At 42.9% G+C, this 22,671-nt stretch overlaps 3 protein-coding genes across 4 annotated transcripts; 2 read left to right on the forward strand and 1 right to left on the reverse strand.

Annotated features, from left to right (window-relative positions):
- Positions 1-1,442: 1,442 nt before the first annotated feature.
- dio1 (iodothyronine deiodinase 1) lies at positions 1,443-4,597 on the forward strand. Its single transcript, XM_029000961.1, has 5 exons — positions 1,443-1,484; positions 2,155-2,566; positions 2,633-2,776; positions 2,982-3,181; positions 3,535-4,597. Exons 1-5 carry the CDS (start codon positions 1,443-1,445, stop codon positions 3,598-3,600), a joined length of 864 nt encoding a protein of 287 aa, XP_028856794.1. The 3' UTR covers positions 3,601-4,597.
- A 680-nt stretch (positions 4,598-5,277) lies between these two features.
- LOC114801917 (tctex1 domain-containing protein 4-like) lies at positions 5,278-6,989 on the forward strand. The gene is made up of 4 exons (XM_029000425.1): positions 5,278-5,857; positions 6,256-6,318; positions 6,392-6,460; positions 6,599-6,989. The coding sequence occupies exons 1-4, from the start codon at positions 5,807-5,809 to the stop codon at positions 6,944-6,946; spliced, it is 531 nt and encodes a 176-aa protein (XP_028856258.1). The 5' UTR covers positions 5,278-5,806; the 3' UTR covers positions 6,947-6,989.
- A 1,362-nt stretch (positions 6,990-8,351) lies between these two features.
- ssbp3b (single stranded DNA binding protein 3b) lies at positions 8,352-22,507 on the reverse strand. Of its 2 annotated transcripts, none has more exons than XM_029000315.1 (18): positions 22,319-22,507; positions 21,863-21,935; positions 21,708-21,769; positions 21,542-21,626; positions 19,565-19,654; positions 11,953-12,027; positions 11,794-11,853; positions 11,650-11,713; positions 11,495-11,556; positions 11,256-11,320; positions 11,108-11,159; positions 10,977-11,012; positions 10,836-10,890; positions 10,675-10,739; positions 10,415-10,505; positions 9,267-9,295; positions 9,074-9,172; positions 8,352-8,957 (listed from the first exon to the last, which is right to left on the reverse strand). In XM_029000315.1, the coding sequence occupies exons 1-18, from the start codon at positions 22,372-22,374 to the stop codon at positions 8,928-8,930; spliced, it is 1,149 nt and encodes a 382-aa protein (XP_028856148.1). In that variant the 5' UTR covers positions 22,375-22,507; the 3' UTR covers positions 8,352-8,927. The 2 variants fall into 2 exon arrangements, with proteins under 2 accessions (XP_028856148.1, XP_028856149.1); XM_029000316.1 differs by having other exon boundaries at positions 10,433-10,505; positions 22,319-22,374.
- Positions 22,508-22,671: the final 164 nt, after the last annotated feature.

Consider the following 22,671-nt stretch of genomic DNA (forward strand, 5'->3'; position numbering starts at 1 on the left):
CCTCTCAGGATACAAGACTCCCGAATCTTCCCTGTGGACCAATATTTTTTCGAGCCTGTGTTTCGGAGGCTACGCCAACCACCAAACTGTCATCCAGTCTAATTAAGTTAGAATGACAACATCCTGGCTGGGGAACGTTGACAAGGAAGAAAAACCCCTGCCATTAGGAAATTTGTATTGTTAAAGATAAAGACACCGATGTCCAGAAAGGATAAGACAATCCCAAAGGCAGCCGATAAACCACATTATAATGTATATTTAACAAATCAAGCATTTTTTCCAAATAAATTAATAAACAAAGGCGACAATGTGTGCGTCTAGATCATAAGCACTTCTCACAAACCGAATAAAACGGTCCCACTGTCCAACAGCGTCTGCAGTGCAAGACTAAACTGTGCCACCTTGTGGAGAACTGAAGAAACTGCTTATGGTTTAAAGTGAGGTTTACATTTTCATATTGATGGCACTTAGCACACACCCCTATCCAGAGTGACATACAAGCGACAAGGAAAGCCCCCCTGATGACTCTCAGGGTTAATTATCTTCTTCAGGGACACAATGGTAGTAAGTGGGGTTTGAACCTGGGACTTTGTGGTCTTCTGGTTTATATGTGACTGTCTTGCCCACTAAGATACTACCAGCCTTAAAAAGGTGATTCTTAAATCACAGACTATCAGCAGTTATCGCAATTTAATATAGATTGAAATTATTTAAATATTCAAGCCCTAATCATTTCCATATGAATTTTGACACCGTGTAATTTTCACCAGACAATTCATCAGATTACAGATCGGTCACAAATATTCATCAGATTCTTTTTTTTATTTTAAATGACCTGACCCATAGTATTTATATTAATAAGCCTTTCCCACAGTCAGGACCACAGCACAAGATCTGTGGGCTCTACACTCATTCCTCCCAATCCATGTTTAATTCCAGGCCTGGAGGCCCCTCTGGGTGAACTTTACCATTTTCCCTTCCACCATGATGCCCATTCCCTCAGTCAAGGCATCATTTACAGTAAGCAAGTCCTATAAAATATAATAAAAGAATAAACTTACAAGACTTGTTAGATATGTCTGAAAAATATTTAAAGAACATGTATCTGTATTCACTGATCAATTTTTGTGACATGACTGTTGAAAAGAGGTTAATTATTTGAAACCTGTTCTGCTCACACATTAAATAAATCAGGTCTGTGAGATATATTAACCTATAGATTATAGGCTGTAACAAATTGTTTTTAAATCAAATACTTGGCTGGGCAGTTTTTTAATCATAATATAAAGTGTAAAGGACCACAACTGTGGTTTTGTTATATTTTTAATAAAATAATAATATTCACATATTTAAAATCATATTTTCTTTATAAATATTTCTATAATGTGTTTGTGATAGAGTGGTATGTGTCCCCGTGGTCTTGTGATTTTGTCCTGTTGATGATGCTGTGCAGGAGGAAGAGCTTTATTACTGTAGCCAGCAGAGTGAGTGAGTTCTGTGTTTTGTTCTGGTATCCACTGGACGAGTTTGTCACAGTTTGTGCTGCATTTATATATCCAAAGATATGCTTGGACACTTGTGTGATGACAGAGGAGCTGATTGTCTTGCTGTACATTTGCATTCCTTGGTGGGTGCAGCGAGGTTTATTTTCATGATTTGTAATGTGTATTTATAATTCTTATTCATACAGTTTGTAAAATGTTTGGTTATATGTGGATGTTTGCCTGTGTTTTAATAGGTGCTATGAAGAAACAGAGACTGAATGTTTTTTTCATGAACTTTAATCCCGATCTGCCAAGTTGCCACTGAGGTGCCACTGAGCAAAGCACCGTCCCCACACACTGCTTCCCTGGTGCCTGTCATGGCTGCCCACTGCTCACCAAGGGTGATGGTCAAAAGCAAAGGACACGTTTCGTAGTGTCACAATGACAATCACTTCACTTTAAAGACTCACTTTTGGGATCCAAGGGCTGCTATCAAGGGACATCTTTCTGTTTTACAACTAACAATTAAAACTATTAGCAAGTAATGAGTCTAAATGATAATACTGTAAATGATTTCAAATGGTTTAGGGGCTGGTAGGATCTTAGTGGGTAACACACTGACCTATGAACTCAAATATCATTAGGAATTCATTATAAACGCTCCCCGTAGACATTGCGTCAGGGGGCGTGGCGAGCGTACACAGAAACATCCGGGAACTGCGCGTCGTGCGCGCGGCTGAGGAGAGTAAACATGGCCAGACTGGTCGTGCTGTTGTCGTCGTTATTCTTCCTCTGCTTCGTGTCGCTGCAGACGTTGTTCTTAGTCGCGCTGTCGTTCTTTTCCCCGAGTTTAACGAGGAGAATCATCGTGAAGCAGGGAGAAAAGACGACCATGAGCCGGAACCCGAAGTTTCGGTACGAAGACTGGGGTCCGACCTTCATGACCTGGACTTTTGTCAGGACCGTGGCGGTGAACCTGTGGACGTCTCTGGGTCAGGACGCGTTCGTGGGAGAGAAGGCGCCAGATTCTGCTCTAATCACGCTGGACGGACACAAGAAAAGCGTTTACAGTTTTCTGAAAGGTAATAAAAAGTGTCGCATCGAACGTGTTGTGTAAAAACACCTTTTTCATGAGCTGCCTGGTGCAGGGAACCGAGCCCTGGTTCTGAGCTTTGGAAGCTGCACCTGACCCCCGTTCCTCTACAAACTTGACGAGTTCAGGAAACTCGTCCAGGACTTCGGCGACGTCGCCGATTTCCTCGTCGTCTATATCGCCGAGGCCCACGCTACAGGTATTTAAAAACCATAAACCGCTCTTTCCTAATTATCTTCTCACATATCTGCCATTTTACACATCATTCCGCTAGTTACAGTCGAAATTAATGTGTAATCTACAGATGAATATGAACTTTTTAACACTCACGCACATCATCCATTACATTTAAAGCGGTGCTGAGAACAGGATGGCAAACCTTAATAATGCTGTACGCGTGTTAGATGAATGGGCGTTTGGCAACAACGTTGACATCAAGCAGCACAAGACCCTGGAGGAGCGACTGCGAGCAGCTCAGATGCTGGTCAGAGAAGATCCTCGGTGTCCCGTCGTCGTCGACGACATGAGTGACGTCACCGCCATCAAATATGCAGCCCTGCCCGAGCGCCTCTATGTCCTTCAGGGAGGAACGGTGATCTATAAGGTAAGTAGCGGAAATGTCATGCAGTGCACCTCTTAAAATATTTTGTGATAAATTCATAAGTTTAAATCAGCATGATTTAAGATTCAAAGTGTCAATTTTATGGTTTCATTTGCTGTTATCGGGTGGAATATTTAAACATAAACGATTTTGCCCCTTCGTAGCCTGTACAGCTCTGCCACAAATCTCACATATTCTCACATATTCAGATATTGTAGATTAAAGCATGTTTGTGAAGAATCTGTGGAACTCCTCTGCATGAAAACCTATCTTTCACACCCAATACGTTCAGATGTTTTAACTGAGCGCCTCTGATTCAGTAACTCGCCATTCATCAAGATTTGTTCTTTTAACAGGGTGACCGTGGCCCTTGGGGCTACAGTCCAGCAGAGGTACGTCTCGTGCTGCAGAAAATGAAGTAAATGAAGACGCCCGAGTTATGTACCGAGTTCTGTACCCCTAATCATACACATAATTAATGAAAGTGCCATTTAACCCACTCAATTGGCTCATGGTGTCTTGCTGCCAAATGTCTGTGTTGTTTGTGATGGTTACAGATTAAACCTTTGGCCTCTGTAGTCTGATGTTTGAAACATAGACAGCAGTTTAAACCATGATCAGGACCAATGCTGTGTGTCATGCTGCTTTTTTTCAGAATAACTTTACATTTTTTACATTACATTGTTGTAAGCCACAAGAACGTTTTGTTGTAGTGTTGCTGTTTTTGCAGGATCAAATTATGTTGTGAAATATTGAGTTCAATACAGTTGCACAATTTACTCTCCATGTAATGAAGAGGCACTATCGCCTCGTCCATTTAAAACTGACCAAGTTGAATTTCTTCCAGGTTTCATAGCCCAACCATGACTTGTTTATACAATTTGTATTTTATTCCACTTTTAACTGTAAGGTAGAACTGTACACATCTACAGGCTCTTTTTGAACTGAAGACTTTGGCTGGAAATTGGTGGGTGTTCAAAGAACTAACCTGAAGCTCTACACCCTGCACATACCTTCAGTAACATAACTGGGACGTACAGAAAACTTTCTTTTGTCCAGTTTGAAACCCTCATACACAGCAGTGAGTTTAAATTATTCCTGAGTTCTGCAATAATTCATTTCTGACACAGAGCCAAGCTTTAGCTCTTTTGGTTTGTGTGGATCAGCATTTTTTTTTATCATTTGCATACAGTTCTCTGTGTATGAATCCTGGTGTGCACATTTGTATCATGACTATAATCAATGATTGTTACGGTCTAAACTAATGGAGGCTGTAATCTGATGTCACTATAGTTTCTGTACAAGACCACATTGCAGCACCAGTATTTTGTGAGAGCTGATGTATTGATACATTTTTTAAAGAGACAAAAGTAATTTCCAGCATAATTTCTGTGGGAAATAAACATACATCTCTTGTTATTGTTGCAGAAATATTTTTTTTGTTTATTTTTGAAATTCTGGAAAAAAAAATTTTGGAAGGCAGTGGTGGCCAAGCAGGTAAGGAAGTAGACACTCAATCAGAACTCTAATCAATACCTTCCCCACACACTGCTCCCCGGGCGCCTGTCATGGTTGCCCACTGCTCACCAAGGGTAATGGTTAAAAGCAGAGGACACATTTCATTGTCACCGTGTACTGTGCTGCAGTCTTTCACAATGACAATCACATTCATACTAAAAGAAAAAGTACACTAGCTGCACAATTAAACAGCGATGAGGGGAGGACTCTCAACCACCAAAGAAAAGAAAAAAATCTACATCAAGATATTTCCACCAGTCACATGTGGACATCTGGAATGTACTTGCTTCCCATCAGCATTTTTAAAAATGATAATTTTTGTCATTGTGAAACACTGCAGCACAGCACACGGTGACACAACAAAATGTGTCCTGTGTATTTAACCATCACCCTTAGTGAGCAGTGGGCAGCCATGAAAGGTGCCTAGGGAGCAGTGTGTGTGGGGACAGTGCCTTGATGAAGGGGATTTGAACCGCTTTTTTTTTTTTTTTACCTGCTCAGAAACCACTGCTCGACCACTCCAGCTTGGGTAACTCCATATCTTCCAGGAGACCAGCATTGCATTAGGGTTTCTAAACCCTATGTGAGGTTTGTGGAGATGATGAAGTCTATCCCTGCAAAAGCAGGAACAGTCCCTGGAGAGAAAGAAATGGTCACACAGTCACTTTAATATAATCACTTTCCCACAGTGCGGCTATTACAGAAAATACACAGGGCAAACGGGTATAAACCAGCTAGCGTATCGGGGCTACTATGAAACCATAAAATGCTGAAGATTAATTAGGCCCGTCTACCCGCAGCACCATTGAAATAAACAATTGAACTGGCATATTGTGAGGCAGGAGAGGACATGCCAGACGTCACGTCCCAGCAGATTAATGGCCCTGGACATGCCTTGCGTTGCCTGGTTGCAAATATAACCCATCGATCAAGCCACAGGCATTTGGGGGGGGGGGGGGTCCCCTCTATAACCAGTCCTCTGGCTGAAGCCACACCGAGGGTCAGGCTCACACAGGTACGGTCCTACACCATCTTACGAAACTGTTAGGTTTGGTTACCTTCTCTACGACCATCCACTGAGCAGGATCATCACCTTCATCAGACGGACACATGGACAGACGCAGGAGCAGTAGACTAAAGCAGGGTCTTTCGGAGGGAGAGGTACCGACCACAAACACCAGGGCTGTCGACTGATAAAAACTCATTAAATCACACACATTGTTGTATGACATACATTATTTATTGACTATACATTATTTATTGACTATTAATGCACGATTCCTCAGTGCTGATTCAGATGAGGCGTCTCACATGGTCTTTTTGTCTGATTGCCCCTGAGCTCTTCTCCATTTGAATATAACGTAAATAAACACTGTCCATCTTCATGTAGGGATTCTCTGCCTAGAATGAATTTTGCATCCTTGATCAACACGAAGTGCCACAAAATGTATCTGCAATAACTGAGTCACATTATTTCTAGATGAATCACAGCTCTAATTAAACCGCATCAGGAGCGCCACTGTTCAAAAATACAAGTTGAATGTCTGTATGATTCGTAGGTCCCTAAATTGGTCACCCTACAGGGACTTCTTGCTGCTCAGAGGTTTTCTAAAGGTCTGAAGGTAAGAGAGGGTAAATGAGATTAAAATCCACAGCAGTAAATAGCCCTGCTCACGCCTCTGTTGTATGATGTAGAAACGGACTGCGAAGAAACTTGCTGCAAAAAAGGAAGATAGGAAACCAGTCACCATCACCTACGAACAGGTAGGACATTCAGTAAATCATTGCGGTTGAGGAGCTTCTAGAAACCAGTCTTGTGCATTAGATCTTTTGAAAGGTTGCATGCTATGCACCGTGGAAGCAGGGGCAGTTGGATTATTGCTCGTCGATTGTCACTCGTAGGTGCCACCAGGTTCCGCCCAGCCGGAGGTGAAGTTCCCAGACACCCGCATGTCACAGCTGATGCAGGACCTCTTGGAGTTCCGTTTGAACGGCGTGAACTGCATCCCCACGTCTGCTGGAGTCCTGGCGCAGGAGTTGAGTGAAGCCCTGGTGAGGCTGGCTCGCACCGTGTCCCCGCCCCGCTACAAGCTGCTATGCATCGTGACCTTGGGACAAAGCAGCCAGGGAGGCGTGGTGCTGGTCAGCCAGGCCCTGTGGGACTGTCACTCCGACACCAGCGTCTCCCACACGTTCCACGGTCCCCGAATGTTCTGCACAGCTACAGTGTTCGCAGTGTACCACGAGTGAGAACAAGCATCCGGACAAAATATTAAAACCAGATTAAACATCTCCAGCCAAACCTGGTTCTGTGCACTTTGTACTGGGAGGGAGCCACTGTCAACCAGAGCACATCAGTGAAAGTGACATGGTCGTCAACAGCACACGGTGACGTAACAAAACATCAGAAATGTCTTTTGGCCTTTATGGACAGGAAATGAGCCGGCGGTGTGGAAATGTAATTTAGAAACTCTGTAATTATACAGTGAATCAAGTTTAAAACCGGCACGGTCCATACCGAACACACCAGGTTCAAGTCAATGTCTGTCCACAGGCATCATTACTCAAGAGCTAGGAAACATGTAGTCTGCACATGTCAGCATCATCACAGCATCAAAACAATTATATTACCATTGCTATATTGATAAGGGGAAAGGTTATATGATTATCCTTATTTGTTTCAGTTTTCCAGTCAAGGCACAAGAGCAAGAACATTTTGAGATGCTGAGAGTGAGTGAGTGTGTGTGTGTGTGTGTGTTAAACAAATCTCTGGAGACTGGAAGCCTGTTAAATGTGGGTGTTTCATATAGTTCTCACTCTCATCTTGACTCACCTCCTGCGCAGTGTCTGCTGTCAAATTACATAATTGCCCCCCCCCTCCTTTTATTTTTTGACTGATGTCCAGTTGGTTTAGTCACAGCCAGAAATGAAATGTTGATTTTGGGGAGACGGAAGGCAAAATTCCTACGAAACTAGGATCAGCTGCCATTTTGCCACACACACAAAGGAGAAAAAAAAAAAAAAAAAAAAATTCACAGTTGAACTTGATTTCATTATTATATCATGGGGAACAAATGTGACTGATAACAAATGTGAAAAACCATGTGAAAGGAGACATATAATTTAGTCATCATAAAATGATATACATACAGGCATTTCCACTCCAAGTAAGAGGGACAATCCATCAACAGCAATGAAAAACAAAAGCAGTTATCTGCATTATCATCAGTTCTTCACATAAATATAATAAATTAAAAAAAATCCTAGCAGAATGGACTGATTTAAAAAAAAAAAAAAAAAAAAAAAAAAAAAAAAAGTTTTCATTGACCAAACAAAACTAAAAAGCTATTAGGAACAGGCAATATATTTGGGCCTCGACACACTGTGGAGAACAGCAGGAATCATGAAACTGTAGGACTGCACAAGAACTGCTACAATGTCTGAAGCCTGCACGAAGAGTCACTTCCGCAGGCAGGATATCTTACAAACCTGAGGTGTTGGTTACGGTGCACTCAAACAGGTTGGTCGGGGTGGTTTTCCCACAAAAGGTAGCACACTTACAGAGTGTGAAGACAATGTCCAGACATATCTAAAAGGTTCATGTTCTCTTTACAAGACAGCAGTCATACATATAAAAACTTCAGACGAGAGTCAGTGCAGTGAAAAATTGTACACTCCTTATGAACAGGGAACATCTGCAATGGCAAGATTCATTAGAAGTGTGGATGATTTATTGAAAAACTGAGAGGATTGCTTGGATAGAAACATTATTCTGTCATTATGTCTTTTGTTCTCTGGAAAAAAAAAAAAGGGGGTCACCACGCATCTGAAGGCCACATTTCAGTCTTCCAGGTCTGAAGCATTATTTCCCCATTTAAACTATGCTGCAGTCAGATGGTGGAAAATGAGAAGTAAAAATTTCACCAAACAAAATATAAAAGGCCAGAATTAAAAAATAAAATAAAAAGAGAGACATGCATCCAGTGATAATTTGCAGCAGAGAGAAAGTCCTGACACTCCTAAGTACACTTTGTGGGGGGAACGTCAGAAAAAAAAAAAAAAAATCAAGAAGATGGTCATCACATTTAGAAAGTTCATAGCTTTATGGCAAAGTCCATTTTGGAGGGAAGAAAGGGGGGAGGGGCCTACGGCAGTTGCATTTGGTCATATCCTGTTCTCATGGTCTACATGGCGGCCGACTCCCGTTTCCCGGTGTGGATGGAGAGAGGAGTCACACGCTCATCGTCATAGAAGGAGAGTACTGCCATGCAAAGAAAGAAAGACATGTTTAGGTACACAGCTGTAATGCAGCCAATGGCAGCCACTTCAGCTTAGTGGCTTCCTGACTGTAAACACTGATTTACTGTCAACACGCACACTCTCATTCTGGAAGGAATGAAGGTAGCTGCCTCCAACATCATCATCTCGAGGGGTTCCAGGTGGGTTGCTCATGCCACTTAAATTGTTGGGTGAATTCTGAGGGCAAATAAAACGTACATCTTCAAAGTGAGACCAGAAGAAAAAATAAATCCAAAAAAAAAAAAATCAATGAAATGACAAAGTAACCCACTTTGGGGAGTCCATCCAAATCTCCAGATCCTGAGGAAGGACAAATAATAATACATTAACAATTAAAATAGTTACACCACAACAAAAATCACACAAGTACTGTTATTAGAAAGACAAATTCATAAGCTTTTTTTTTTCCTTCAAATAATTCTCATTCCAGCTGGCAATCAAGACTACTGTGGTAACACATCAATAACCAAATAGCTGCAGTGATTTTTGACCAATAATCTAAATTGATTCACTTTTGCCTAAATACCAAACTCCACAGGGTCTCCTGGCCCAATGGACAATTCAGTACATAGCCTTTGACAACATGGCAGTCAACATGGGCTGATATGGGAAGCACAGATCTATAAAATCTATCCTGGGCAGTCTCAATACATTAAAAAGACTGTGCACTGACTTAAATACTTCTTTATATTAAATTTTATTGAAGTAAAACTGCAAAAAAAAAAAAAAATCTAATAAATAATACACTAATAATGAAAAATCACGATTATTCTAAACATCCAGTCTTTATTGAACTTAAACTATTAAAATGCAGAATGTTGGTCAAAGTCAACCACAACTGAATTTTTTATAAATATGCAAAAACAAACCAGAAAAACCCCACGCTCAGTACAGACATGACATCACCACTAAGAGCGGTTGTGATTGGACAGGTGCGGACCACTGTGTGTGTGAATGGTTTTTAGCTGATTTGAAGCTGCATTGTTTAAATGGAGCAACTGAGATTTCTTTGTGTGTGAATGAACTCATCAAATCTGCGTTCAGGTTTTGCACCATCTGGATACAGATGCAGACCACTGTCCTTATATTAAGCACATGCCGCCAAAAAGTAGCCATGATCTTCAGAAGCTGTGGTTTGAATGAAGGGAATCATTGCCAAACGGAAGGTTGCAAAATAGTTTAAATCATTGTTGGAGCCAAAATAGTAATGTAAATTAGTCTCCAAGTCTCCAGACTCCAAGTCTCTTATCTGATTTTCATACCTGTACAGTTTAAATCAAAACTAAATAGCTCTAAACAGCGATCGGAGTAAGGAACATGCTTCTATTTAGAAAAATATGTTCTTTTGTAATATTTCAAGGCAAAACCAAGAAGAAAGATTACACTTGATGTTATAATCAAAAAGCTTAGATGGTATACCTGAGAAAACAGAATTACCTCCATTCAGATGGAGTGGATCCATGCCAGCCATGGCGCCCAAGGGTCCCTCAGAACCCGGGGCTATTGGAAACTGCATGGAATAGCAAAGAGGAGGTAACATACCACAAAAAAATCTGACATACAAAAAAAAAAAAAATTAATAAACGTAAAGTACATCTGCCAAGCAGCAGCTACAGATTGGGCAAATTTCATCTGGTATCTGAATTCATTTCTGCTCAACAAACATCTAAGCAACTTACATTTGTTCTGTTTCCCCCTCCAGAGTTCACCATGGTGTAGAGGTTTTCACTGGAGTTATTAGAGTCTGAAAGAGGGTGGGGGGAGGGGGGTGTTAAATGCTGTGCTTTTTAGTGAATTAAATGACTTTGTTGAGGAAGAGGAGCCAGGTCGCAGGTCTTACCAGCAGGACTGGGCACAATGGGAGTCCCAGGCGGTCCCCCTCCTCCAGGTGGTCCCTGTGCAACCCAAACAGAAGACATAATATAAACTTTTTCACAACGAAAGTAATAGGGCCATAAACAATTTCAGGAGTATGTCTTACCCCATAGTTACCAGGAGAGGGCGATGAATAAGGCATCTATATATGTAATAATAAAAAAAAAAAAAAAACACAAGTCAATGAAACTGCAGATCCATCCCAGCAGTGTTTAAAATGTTTATGGAGTAACTTACATTGTTGTTACTGTTAGGGTTCGGCCATGGTGGTCTACCACCTCCTGGTCCCCTGAAAAAAAAAAAAAAAATTCAAATTAGAAATCAATGTAGGAAGATAACCCCGGAAGATTTTGTAATGGAAGAGAACATTTACTGGTGATCTCACATGTTCATTCCGGGCATCCCTGGGCCTACCGCGTTGTGTGGAGGTCTCATCCCACCACCAAAGTTCTGCAGCAGCACACAAACAGAGCAGGACACAACATGGACACATGGGAGTTAACATATTTACAGATTTTATTTTTACTCTATGGAGTGTGACCACTGTACTGCATGAATCATTCGATGGTCACCAGTCACATGATCGTTGTAAAGGACGTTATGAGGTTATGAATCAAGGTTTACCTGAGGTCCTGGCCCCATAGGACCCATTCCCCTGGGGTTGCTCATTCTCTGCATCGGCCCTCCTGACACACACATATGCACAAAAATAACATTTAAAATTAAAGGACAATGACACAGCACCCCTCATAGCCTCACCAATGACCTTCTGTGCTTACCTTGCATTCGCATTGGATCCATATTAGGAAGCATGGGCTGGGCAGCAGGCACGCCTCCTGGTGGCTGAAGAAATGACAAACATATCCTTCAAACTGCTCTGCTGAAAGGGAAACATCTGGAGAAGCTGTGTGATAAGCACATACCTGGTTGCCCATTCTGATAGGCGGTCTAGGTCCTCCAGGGAAGCGTGGAGACATGAAAGACTGAAGAAAACAGAGCATGTTTTAACTAATGGAAGAACACTAATAAAAAATGATACAGAATATCTTGAACAGCCAGAGGAAATGCCAAGATGGCTGTACCTGACCATGCGGTCCCATCATACTGTTTGGGGGAGGTGGTTGAGAGTGAGGTGATGCCTGCGAACCAGGAGGACCCTGCAGGAGAGCGGAACAAGAATACATAATTTTTTTAAAACCAGAAAAATTTGTCTAACACATCAGTCTCAGACATGAAAAATGGAATTATACTTTGTGAACTACACTCCTACTTATTAAAAAAAATGTGCTAGCTTGATTTAGAAATATTATTTAACATTACATGGCGGGAATGTAACGATACCAAAAATTCTGGTACACATTACGACACTTCCAATTACCGAACCTCCAAGGTGCCCCTGAGGTGACATGGAGCCTCCCCACATACTACTCAGTAAGGGGACACATTTTGTTGTGTCCCCATGTGCTGTGCTGCACTGTATGACAATTACAAAAACAAAATCACTTTCACATGCGGGCGTTCCCATGAACGATGCAGAGCGATTGTCATAGTCTTGCTTAGGTATGAAATGGCAGCAAGTGAGGTTTGCACCTACAACTCTGTGGTCATCTGGTGTGTTCTGGGACATTTTTCTACAGAACTGCACAACCAGGTCAGCTGCTAAGTGCCATGCTGTTCAATTTATGCGATTTTAATGATTTGCACTAGTGCTGCATGATTAATCTAATCGCAATCGTAGTCGCGATTTCAGTCTGTGCGATTACATGAACGCAAAAAGCTGCGATTTAAATAATTAGTACATGGATTGGATCGGATATGTTGGCGATCCATTCTCTCAAAGTTTGCGAGCTGACTGAAGTCTCACATCTCAGTCGGATGTGGCGTGTTTGGTCACATGACTTTCGATTCGGAGACATACGGTTAGACGGCGCATGACGCGCTGCATCGTACGTCAACGTCGCCGCCATATTGCGATAGGCTCTGCTGTGGCGTGATATACATGCCTATGGAGAGAAGTGCATAAAAATGCCTCACTCTTGTGCTGCTTGGGGCTGTACGCTCCAAACCAGATCCCGGGGGGTTACATTTCATAGGTAAGGCTGGACAATTGTGTGAATATATTTGGCCATTATAAAATCCTGTTTTATAAGTCTTAACCTTAGCTAAGCTAGGCTAAGGTAGCGAAGCTATGCATTCCTGTGTTCAAGTCAGCCTCCAAACAACGTTTTGGCTAAACGTATACATTAACTATTTAGACTGTTCTTAGCTGTTTAGTTAACTTTTCTCAAACTTTGAAGGTTTCCTAAAGAAATTCACCTCTGTTTACAAATCTTAACCTAAGCTAAGCTAGCAAAGCTATGCATCCCTGTGTTCAAGTCAGCCTCCAAACAACGTTTTTGGTTAAACGTAAGAACTATAATACGGGATTTTATAATGGCCAAATAAATTCAAAATAGTTGTTTAGCCTTACCAGGGTTTGTCGTTCGACAGTAATGTAAAAGAGTTTTTGTGATTATTTAATTTTGTAGAATATTGTATTTTGAAAGCACTGGGCATTTCAAGTTGTTATAAGTAGTTTGTATGTTTCACTTTGAAATTAAACATTTCACTATTAATATGCGACTTTTCATTGATGTACAAGCAAGTGTCCTTTATCACATCGCAATATTGATCTCAATAATCGCAATATGTCTTTTTCCCCAAATCGTGCAGCCCTAATTTGCACCAATCTGAAGCACTGTTGTACAGTACCACAAACTCGTTGTACAGTACCACAAACAGGTCCCTCTCCACAACAACGACTTATCAGCCAAGAAATGTACATTCAGGCACATTCTTCAGGTGCAGCACTTTACCAAAAACCTCAGCTCAGAACCTCCCCCGGCGTGCACCGGATTAACGGCCAGAAATTAAAAATGACAGCAGCAGCTTTCTTACTTCAGACAAGAGTGCAGTGGGGTTGGTGCTTTTAGACCAAGGGTGGGCAAACCACAGCCCGCTGAAGACTGGCATAGAATTGCCGAAATAAGTCAGAATTTTTTTTTTTTTTTTTAACTAGTTCTTTAATGCCTGGCGTTCCACTAGGTGGCGCAGTAGACGCAGATGGAGAGGAAGATCTTTGCCTGAACCCAACTGTTTTTTTACACAGACTTGTGCCGTAAATAAGTGGTCAGGTGACGAGTTTCTACCAGTGAGAAAGATGACGATGAGGTGTGGAGCTGAGACCAACTCGAGCCTTCGGCGACTACGTTTTGGTTGTCTGTGGTGTGAGGCCACTTTCACCATGATGTTAATAAAGTGTACAAAACCACATTCTTCACAAAGTAAAACTTTCACTTGGTGCTAATTCTGCCTGGAGTAAGAGCCGAAGTAAACAGTACAACATGCCCGAGACGGTGACTAACCGCCCACCTACACTAAACTGTGCTTAACCTCCGTGTAACACACCTCTCAACTATTTACATCCGAGCCGCTCGTTTCCTCCAAAGTGAAGGCTGATGAACTGAGTTCCCACAAAAAAAAAAAAGAATGTAAATATTAACACTGTAATACCTTTTTTAGGTTTTTGTCTGATGTCTGCATATGGTGCTGGCCCGACCCATCTGTTACATTTTAAGTCAACGTGGCCCCTGAGCTTATAAGTTTGCCCACCCCTGTTTTTGACTCATGAGGGAAACGGGACCGAAAAGGCTGCAGTTCAACAATGGCACACCTACTGCTGAATGGAGACGCTAAATGAAAATAAATCCAACCTCCTTAAGAGTAAATATCAGACAACAAATCCAAAATCAGGGCTGACTGAGCCTCTTCACTAGAACACAAGGCCTGGATTTCTGGGATTGTATGGAGTCAGGCCCAGTTCTACAGTGCACTCGCTGCGTACATTCACGAAGTGTAGAACTTTAATTGTTGGATCCAAAAGGTTTTCGTGGTCATGTCTGTGTCCCGTACTGTCATTTTTGTACTTTTCAGTGCAGCGTACACTAAACATGCACGTGTTCAACTTCTTACACAACGTGCTGCAGGCATCATATTTTCTGACTTAAGTTAAATAAATAAATAAAACACGTGTTACTTCACAAACCTGTTGTGTGCGACAGCTAGCACTTCTACTGTGGTTCACTACATGCAGGAACAAGGAACAGATATATTCTAAGTTGTGTCTCCAACACTATTCTTAAAAATAGACATACAGAATTGCAACCAGGCAATTTCAGGCAAGTACATGTGCAGAGGACGAGATGACAAGCAGAAGAACTGGAGCGGCAGTGAGACGATGTCAACCCCATGCAGGGATAAGTAACTTTTTGGATAAGTAGTCATCTGTCAACGACATTACGTCTGACTGTTTAGGGTTGGAGTGGTTAAATATAACATGAATAGTTCCCTGCTATGGTCGGGCAAGTGCCATAACATTCTAAAAATTACCACCAATAGCGAAAAGGCCCTCAATCCCCAGTCACTAGGAGACCACAACAATTCATCGGCAGCAAAACTGGTACAGCAACAATTACTTCAGTTGTGTTTGCCCCTAGATTTGTGCAGACCGAAGCTTGCATTGTATTCCATATTGCATATCCAGTAGGGCTGCACTATTTGGGGAGAGACAACTAACAACTATTTTGATTATATTTGGCCATTATAAAATCCCGTATTATAGTTCTTACGTTTAACCAAAACGTTGTTTGGAGGCTGACTTGAACACAGGAATGCATTAGCTAAGGTTAAGACTTATAAAACAGGATTTTATAATGGCCAAATATATTTAAAAGAATCGTCCAGCCTTACCTATGAAATGTACAGCGGTTTGTACACTCCATTGAACTGAATCGAAAGTCATGTGACCAAACACGTCACATCCGACTGAAGTGAGACTTCAGTCAGCTCGCAAACTTTGAGAGAATGAATTGGATATGTTGCCGATCCAATCCATGTACTAATCATTTAAATCACAGCTTTTTGCGTTCATGTAATTGCGCAGACTGACATCGCGATTACGATTAGATTAATAGTGTAGGACTAATATCCAGTATGTCCAATATTATTTATTTTAATTTCACCAGGCGGCTGTGAAGTAAAAAAAAAAAAAAAAAGGATCTGGGTAAAGTTCTAGCTTTACCACGTGCCACTAAGGATCTGAAATGATTTTGTTAAGCAAACGTAACTACAGATTTTACAGTGTCGTGTCATCTCCAGAAGAATTTCAGTGATGGAAGTCTGACTGATTACTCATTCAATCGAGCATATTACACACGGAATTTAAATCAGACAGTTTTACTGAGAGGACTTGGGAGATAAAGCAATGTTTTGTGAAATATATTTACACATTTCTGCAAGCCTGACAACACAATATTTTATACTTTAACTTTTAATGTTCAAGTAATAGAATGTATGACTAGTAAATGCAGGGGTGCGAAACACATCGGTCGTGACCTATGGGATGAGACAAGTTATTTTATCCCCATAACTAGTGGACAGAATTATGAACAAGCGTACTTGTCGCGCCTTATTACTGGGTAGTATAAGGAAGCTCAACAGAAAATACAAAATCCATACAAGCAGTTTGAAAATTTACCTTGTGATGCCCGGCACACAGAAAACTAGTCTCACTTGTTCCACAAAATTCTGTGAACTCTGTAAGCATTCAGACAAAACTATTGCACCAAATATTTCAATGTATAATGGGTGCCAAAACTGTGCAAAACTTCATTAAAGTAATGTTTATGCAATACCAATATATGCAACTAAAATGACCAAGATGGTGTGATGCACGGGACAACGTCACTTGTCTAAAAGCTACATGAGGGGTGGGGTACGATCAGTCTCTGCTTCAACTGGTCCCAGACGTCTATGGGGTTCAAGTCAGGGGACATTGATGGCCAGACCATATGAGGCCTTCCAACTTCCTGAAGTCGAGCTGTGACAATTCTGCTACGATGTGGTGGAGCATTATCAGCCATGAACAGAAAGTTGGGGGTGTGCTGGTGGAATTGAGGGGTGATGATGGGTTCCATGATGTCTATGAGGTAAGAACGTGCAGTGACGGAGCCATGTACGATAACCAAATCTGTTTCGCACTGACTGGAGATGCCTGGCCAGACTGTTGCACCTCCCCTGGGGACCATATTGACCTCAGCATAGACCACCGCTGCATCACACGGTCTTGTGGCCACTGCAAACATTCTTGGCGGTGTCTTGGAGTCAGTGGAGTCACCTGCAACGGTTGTCTGGTATTCAAGCCAACGGTTGTCTGGTATTCAAGCTTTGTGGCAGTTGCATTACGTTTTTTTGTGTCTTGATGAAAGTCTGCTGCTGACACTTTTTTATTTTTTTGAGGCACACCAATTTCACGAGCAACATCTGACTGCCTGCCACCTACCCGAAGGCACGCCATGGCCAGGTGACACTGCTCGTCCATTATGTGACGTTGTGTGTTCATGGCAGTTTGAATGATGAACTTGGAATGACTTACTGACAATACCAGTTTTTTTTTTTATACCCACAGAATGTTGAAATTGATGCCACATTGAGAAAGGTTGTCTCTTGGTATTGGCCCCAATAAAAGGCACACCTGTACACAATGAGACCACCACATGGAAAACACAAAATGAGGTGTCCATCACCCCAATACAGTTTACTCCCTATCCCAAAAAGTGAAACAAACACTCTATGTATGATATCCTCTAAGTCTCTCACAATATCCCAAACTTTTTGTGAAGAGTGTATATAAACAGAATTTGTGTTACGATAAATTGCTTTGAATTTCATTGAAATTGGTAAAGGTAACAAGGACACCTTAATAAACCCACCTTAAATATTAGGACATGTAGAGACCTGCCTTTAAAAAATGTAATTCTACCACACAATGTAAAATAGAGTAGTATTGGTTGATCACATGTCATAAAATAATCTACGCTCATCATCCAACCACTCTGAGGCATTAGGCACTTGGCCGACATACAGCAGTCTTTTCAAAACACACGTGCCAGCAACTGCAAAACTCCGTCAAACAAATCCGCTAGTTCCACTAAAGGAAGGGTCTAAAAATGTATGTGAAATCCAAAATCCACCTCCCGGATGTTACAATGTGGAAGGACAGAACAGCGTTTTGAAATGCATGATCATGCTGCACACCTTCTCCAATGGTAACAATGACGTAATGAACGCCACGGTCCCCACAGCATCACCAACAGTGGCACAGAATGCATAAACCATGCCTGCGTACCTCCAGTAGGCGGGCACATACACAAACAGACTCCACCCATTCCTGTCCAAACCATCCGAATCCTCTGAAAGACTGAGAATATGGAATTAAAGAACTAGTAAGCAAGCAGGCCTTCATTTGTAGAATTGTTCTGTCGGGGGAGGAGAAAAAAATAAATAAAAAAAGCGGAGAACAAAATAAGATTTTTCACCCAAACTTGCCATTTTCATGAAGCCACCGATATCCAATGTGAGATTCTGTGAATATTTCTCTTCAGCGGTGAATAGATTCCGACGTAAACCGCGCTTCCGGTCACGCACTCCATCTAATGCAATTTAGATTCCATCCAGAAAGATCCTATTTGCTGGAAATCTCGCAGCCTACTGCACCCGCTGCAGCTTGAACTGACATGTGACGTGGTGAACGAAGGGACCGTTAGAAGCCCGGAAGTGGCTGCGTGGTGAGAAGTGGCGGCTGGGCGTTGCCGCAGGCAGCATATCACACAGACCTCCCGGCCAGGTTTTCACGCTGGGTGACCACGTTATGTAGATCGTTTTGTTGTATGAATTTATCGAGGAGTTAAGCGCACACTATAACATTTATAACGTGTTACAGAACGTTTTGCACGTTGTTGCTGCTGCTAATGTGCCTGCACTTGGATTACATAAAAAAAAAAAAAAAAAAAAAAAAAAAAAAAAGTTTTATTTATAATATAAACAGCAAGCTGTATTAAAACTGGTTTTAGAGAGAAGCATCTTTTTATCTTTATTATTTCCCACAATTTAAACCACATCAGGCATCTAAATAGGATCCATCTTATAATTAAGCAATTTACAAATCCAACTAGTCCATGATTAAATCCGCTTTTCCATATAAGAATCATTTTGGCTATACTTGGAGATAAAACAATAATGTCTAATGAAATATATTTACACATTTCTGCAAGAGCAAATCTGACTTCACAGGTTCAGCCTGAATACACAATATAACACTTTTTTTTTTTTTTTTAATACGTACTTTTAATGTTCAAGTAATAGAATGAATGACAAGTAAATGCAGGGGTGTTAACTAGTGGACAGAACTATGGACAAGTGTGACCCACATGTAGTACTTGTCACGCCTTATTACTGGGTTGTATAATATAAAATTGGTAGTTCAATATTAAATTAGAACAAAAGCCAAACAAGCAGTTTGAAAACTTGCCATGTGATGCACAGAAAACTAGTCTCACGTCATCTTCCACATTAACATTTTGCTCTATAAGCATTCAGACAAAACTACTGCACCAAATATTTCAATGTACTGTATAATGGCTGTCAAAACTGTGCAACGCTTCAATAAAACAAAGTTTATGCAACACAAATATATGCAAATTTAATTTACAAATCCAACTAGTCAATCATTAGTTGCACTTCCCATCAGCAAAAAATAAGACATTAAACACGCCACAGTCATGCAGGCTCTCAACAATACATAGTAAATGGGCAAACCTGGAAAAATCCTGGCGGCATGGGTCCTCCTGGCATTCCGTCTCCGGGGGGCATGTTACCCAAAACCGGACTGGGTGCTGCAGCAGCGCTCTGGAAAGAAGGTTTACAGGACGATGAGGCAAGATACACAGTCCCGGATAGATAAAAAGCAGACATCATGGCGTGTTAGAAGGAAATGGTGGGAGACGAGAATGCTCTTCCTTCAAAACCACGAAAGGCACCCGGGGAGAAGTGAGTGGGGATGTTATTTCGCTCAGTGGCACGTTGGCGGTTTGGGATTCGAATCGGCGACCTTCCGATTACGGGTCCATTTCCTTACCCATAAGGCCACCACTGCCTTAGGTTAAAAAAAAAATAATGAGGTAAAACATTTCAGCTCTTCCCTCATCTTGAATTAAAATTGGCCTCGTGGCGTTGTACAGACAAAAGGGGGCAAAAACTTTTATTTTTTTAAATTCACCCTGTACAGTTTTCTGGGTGAACTGAGGAGACCAGAGTCTGTGCCTCTTACAAATAAAAATAAAAAAAAAATCTTGCGGTGTAAATAAGCAACCAGCAGAACGCATCCTGGAAACTACGGACGGCGTGAAATACCACAACGGGGGGGCAAGGCGGAACCCGGAGAGTCTCCTTTAGTCCACGGTTAGCATTCCTCCCCCCATTTTACACGTCCTCACAGCTCTGCGGACATTTTGACTTCGGCTGGACCTGTGCTTGACACCCCCGCCTTGTCCTCGTGAGGATTCTTCCTGCCTTCTTTAAGAGGCCCAAAAAAAAAAAAAAAAAAAGAGCCCAGCAGAGGCTTCCTTTGTTCCGGCTCCTTTTCTTCCTCCACTGAGCATCTGTCACTTTCCACCCCGCACAATCTGTCCCTCAGCTCCGTGACAGCCATCAATCACATGAGTCAGGCCGCGGGGGCCTGAGGGAGCAGCCCTGCGACAACATGAATGCAGCGCGGCCTCCGTTTTTATGAGGCCGGAGCCTCCTCCCCCACCCCGAGGGAGAGCCGCCCGGCGGTGCGGTCTGCCGCTGGGAACAAAGACGAACAGCGGGGCCACCAGACGCGGCGAGGACCGCGAAAAGCCCACACACCTGAACGGTGAAAACCCGGAACGGTCCACTCCAACGTAGCCCAGGGGTAAACGGCCTGGACGAAACCTTCACGCTGAGGGAGATCACACACACACAAAGGAAGAACGGAATCCCCGTCTTTCAAAACCAAACTTATTAACAGCCGAGCAGCTGAAGCGTCATTTTATTTCAGCATTTTCAAAGACGCGGGCCACGCCATGCCTGGGCGAGAGCTGCCATGGAGGGGTGTCCCCTCGCTGCAGGCAGGCAGGGACGCCACACGACTTTTAGTACACGGCCGTACGCATGGCTGCCTCACATCGCAGTAGGCGAGTGGTCACTTTTACTGTACAGATAAAATTTTTAAAAAATTCAACAGGGCAAGAAAGGGCCCAGAGATTCCAGCACAGACGTGCGAAGCGTGCCGGCAGGACGAAGGAAGCGGGGTGTTGGCAGCAGCAGATCTTTTTGAGGACGCGTACAGAGTTTCTCTCCTGTGGAGAGGTGACGCGACGTGGTGACGAAGCGAACGCTGGTGACGGGGTGAGTTTACAACCCACTGATGTTCTACAGATCAACATTAAAATGAATAAAATTCACTAATCACTAACTCCACATCAAATCATTTTATATTATTGATCTGGATAAAGGCGGTACCAGTGGAATATAAAAAGACGGCCTATTTCTGCAGACATTTCCCAAATGAACCAACTCTTTATAACAGAGTTCAGTCTAATAAAACTCGACCTCTCTACCTGTACATAACCACGTTATGCTGCTGAATGGGAAGATGTGTGAAAATATATACGAGTTTCATAAAGAAATGCATTTCTTATGTAACCTTTAGAAAATGAAAGAACAAGTTCTTATGAGACACACAGACAGGGATGCGGATGCACAACTCACATAATCATGAAAAGCTTTTGCTTCGCTCGAGTGTTCACACGTCTCTCTTCTCTCCGGAGCGGCACAGTACAGGTCCCAGAACACGCTGGCGAGGGAAACAAGGCCGACAGTCCAGAACAGAACGCAAACGACAAAACCCCCACAGCGCGCCCAGACGCCAACTCACCACCACCAGGAGTGCAGGAAGCCAGGAGGCTCTCCGAGCGTGATGTTCTTCTCCCACCTTATCTGAAACAGGAACATCAGAAAGAGCGGCCGGCCTGTTAGGACGACCTGAGACACTGGAAATGTGATGAAGATGATGGTCAGGGCAGCTCTTACCTCTGAGAGGAACGTCTGTGCGGACTTCTGTGCGCCTATATGTAACAAGTACTCGTACACGTACAACGCCAACCTGGAAATGCAGATCGACACGCACACGTGAGCCTGCAGAAGTACACGATGCAGGTAAAAACTCGGATTTATTTACAGGCAGCGGGGCGCAGGCTTCCATTTTCCCGATGTAACGCATGGCAGGCCTGGACTACAGATACGGAGGCAGGAACAATGATCGCGATCTACTCGACATGAAGAACGATCACGATCCTTGTCGTGAAGTCCGGCCCAGTGATGAACACACAATGCCCACTTTCCACTCGGGCTTCCCACATGCACGCAGTAAAACGCCGCGGCGCCATAATTACACTCCGCGTCCCGCGGCTGCCCGGGCGGCGGGTGGAAAGGGCGGCACATTCAACTGCTCGCCGCCGCCGGAAGGGAAACAAAGGAAAGTCTTACTTTTCGCGCGCCTGGCCGTCCGACGGCACCACCGAGCTCTTGCCTTTGGAAAACATGACGTTATTAGACGCGGGAGAAGCTCGCCCACTTTACTCCTTTTCCGCTAGCCCCTAAAACCCATCTATCAAGACGCCCGACTCGGCTTCGGCCGCCGCAGGCTCGACGAGGGAAGCGGTGGGTTCTCAACCGAGCCTGGGCGCAGGGGAAAAGGACGGGCGGCGCCTGAGTGGCAGGCCAACCAGCCAATGGGCGCGCGAGAACGCTCCTGGCCCCGCCCCTGGCGGAATGACGTCGACACCGATGCCAGGCCCTCTCACCGTGCGCTGAAAAACACGGCGCTCGCCCGAGTGGGG

Source organism: Denticeps clupeoides, chromosome 13 (genome assembly GCF_900700375.1).
Source record: "Denticeps clupeoides chromosome 13, fDenClu1.1, whole genome shotgun sequence".
Lineage (NCBI taxonomy): Eukaryota > Metazoa > Chordata > Actinopteri > Clupeiformes > Denticipitidae > Denticeps > Denticeps clupeoides.

Excerpts from the sequence above, each read along its gene's own strand:
- ssbp3b (XM_029000315.1), bottom strand. The coding sequence starts at position 22,374 with ATGTTTTCCAAAGGCAAGAGCTCGGTGGTGCCGTCGGACGGCCAGGCG. Across the intron at positions 19,655-21,541 it reads CAAAAGCTTTTCATGATTAT|AGCGCTGCTGCAGCACCCAG; the intron begins GTGAGTTGTGCA and ends CCTTCTTTCCAG. Across the intron at positions 10,891-10,976 it reads CCTCTCCTGGTAACTATGGG|GGACCACCTGGAGGAGGGGG; the intron begins GTAAGACATACT and ends TGGGTTGCACAG.
- LOC114801917 (XM_029000425.1), top strand. The coding sequence starts at position 5,807 with ATGGACAGACGCAGGAGCAGTAGACTAAAGCAGGGTCTTTCGGAGGGA. Across the intron at positions 6,319-6,391 it reads GGTTTTCTAAAGGTCTGAAG|AAACGGACTGCGAAGAAACT; the intron begins GTAAGAGAGGGT and ends TGTATGATGTAG. Across the intron at positions 6,461-6,598 it reads TCACCATCACCTACGAACAG|GTGCCACCAGGTTCCGCCCA; the intron begins GTAGGACATTCA and ends TGTCACTCGTAG.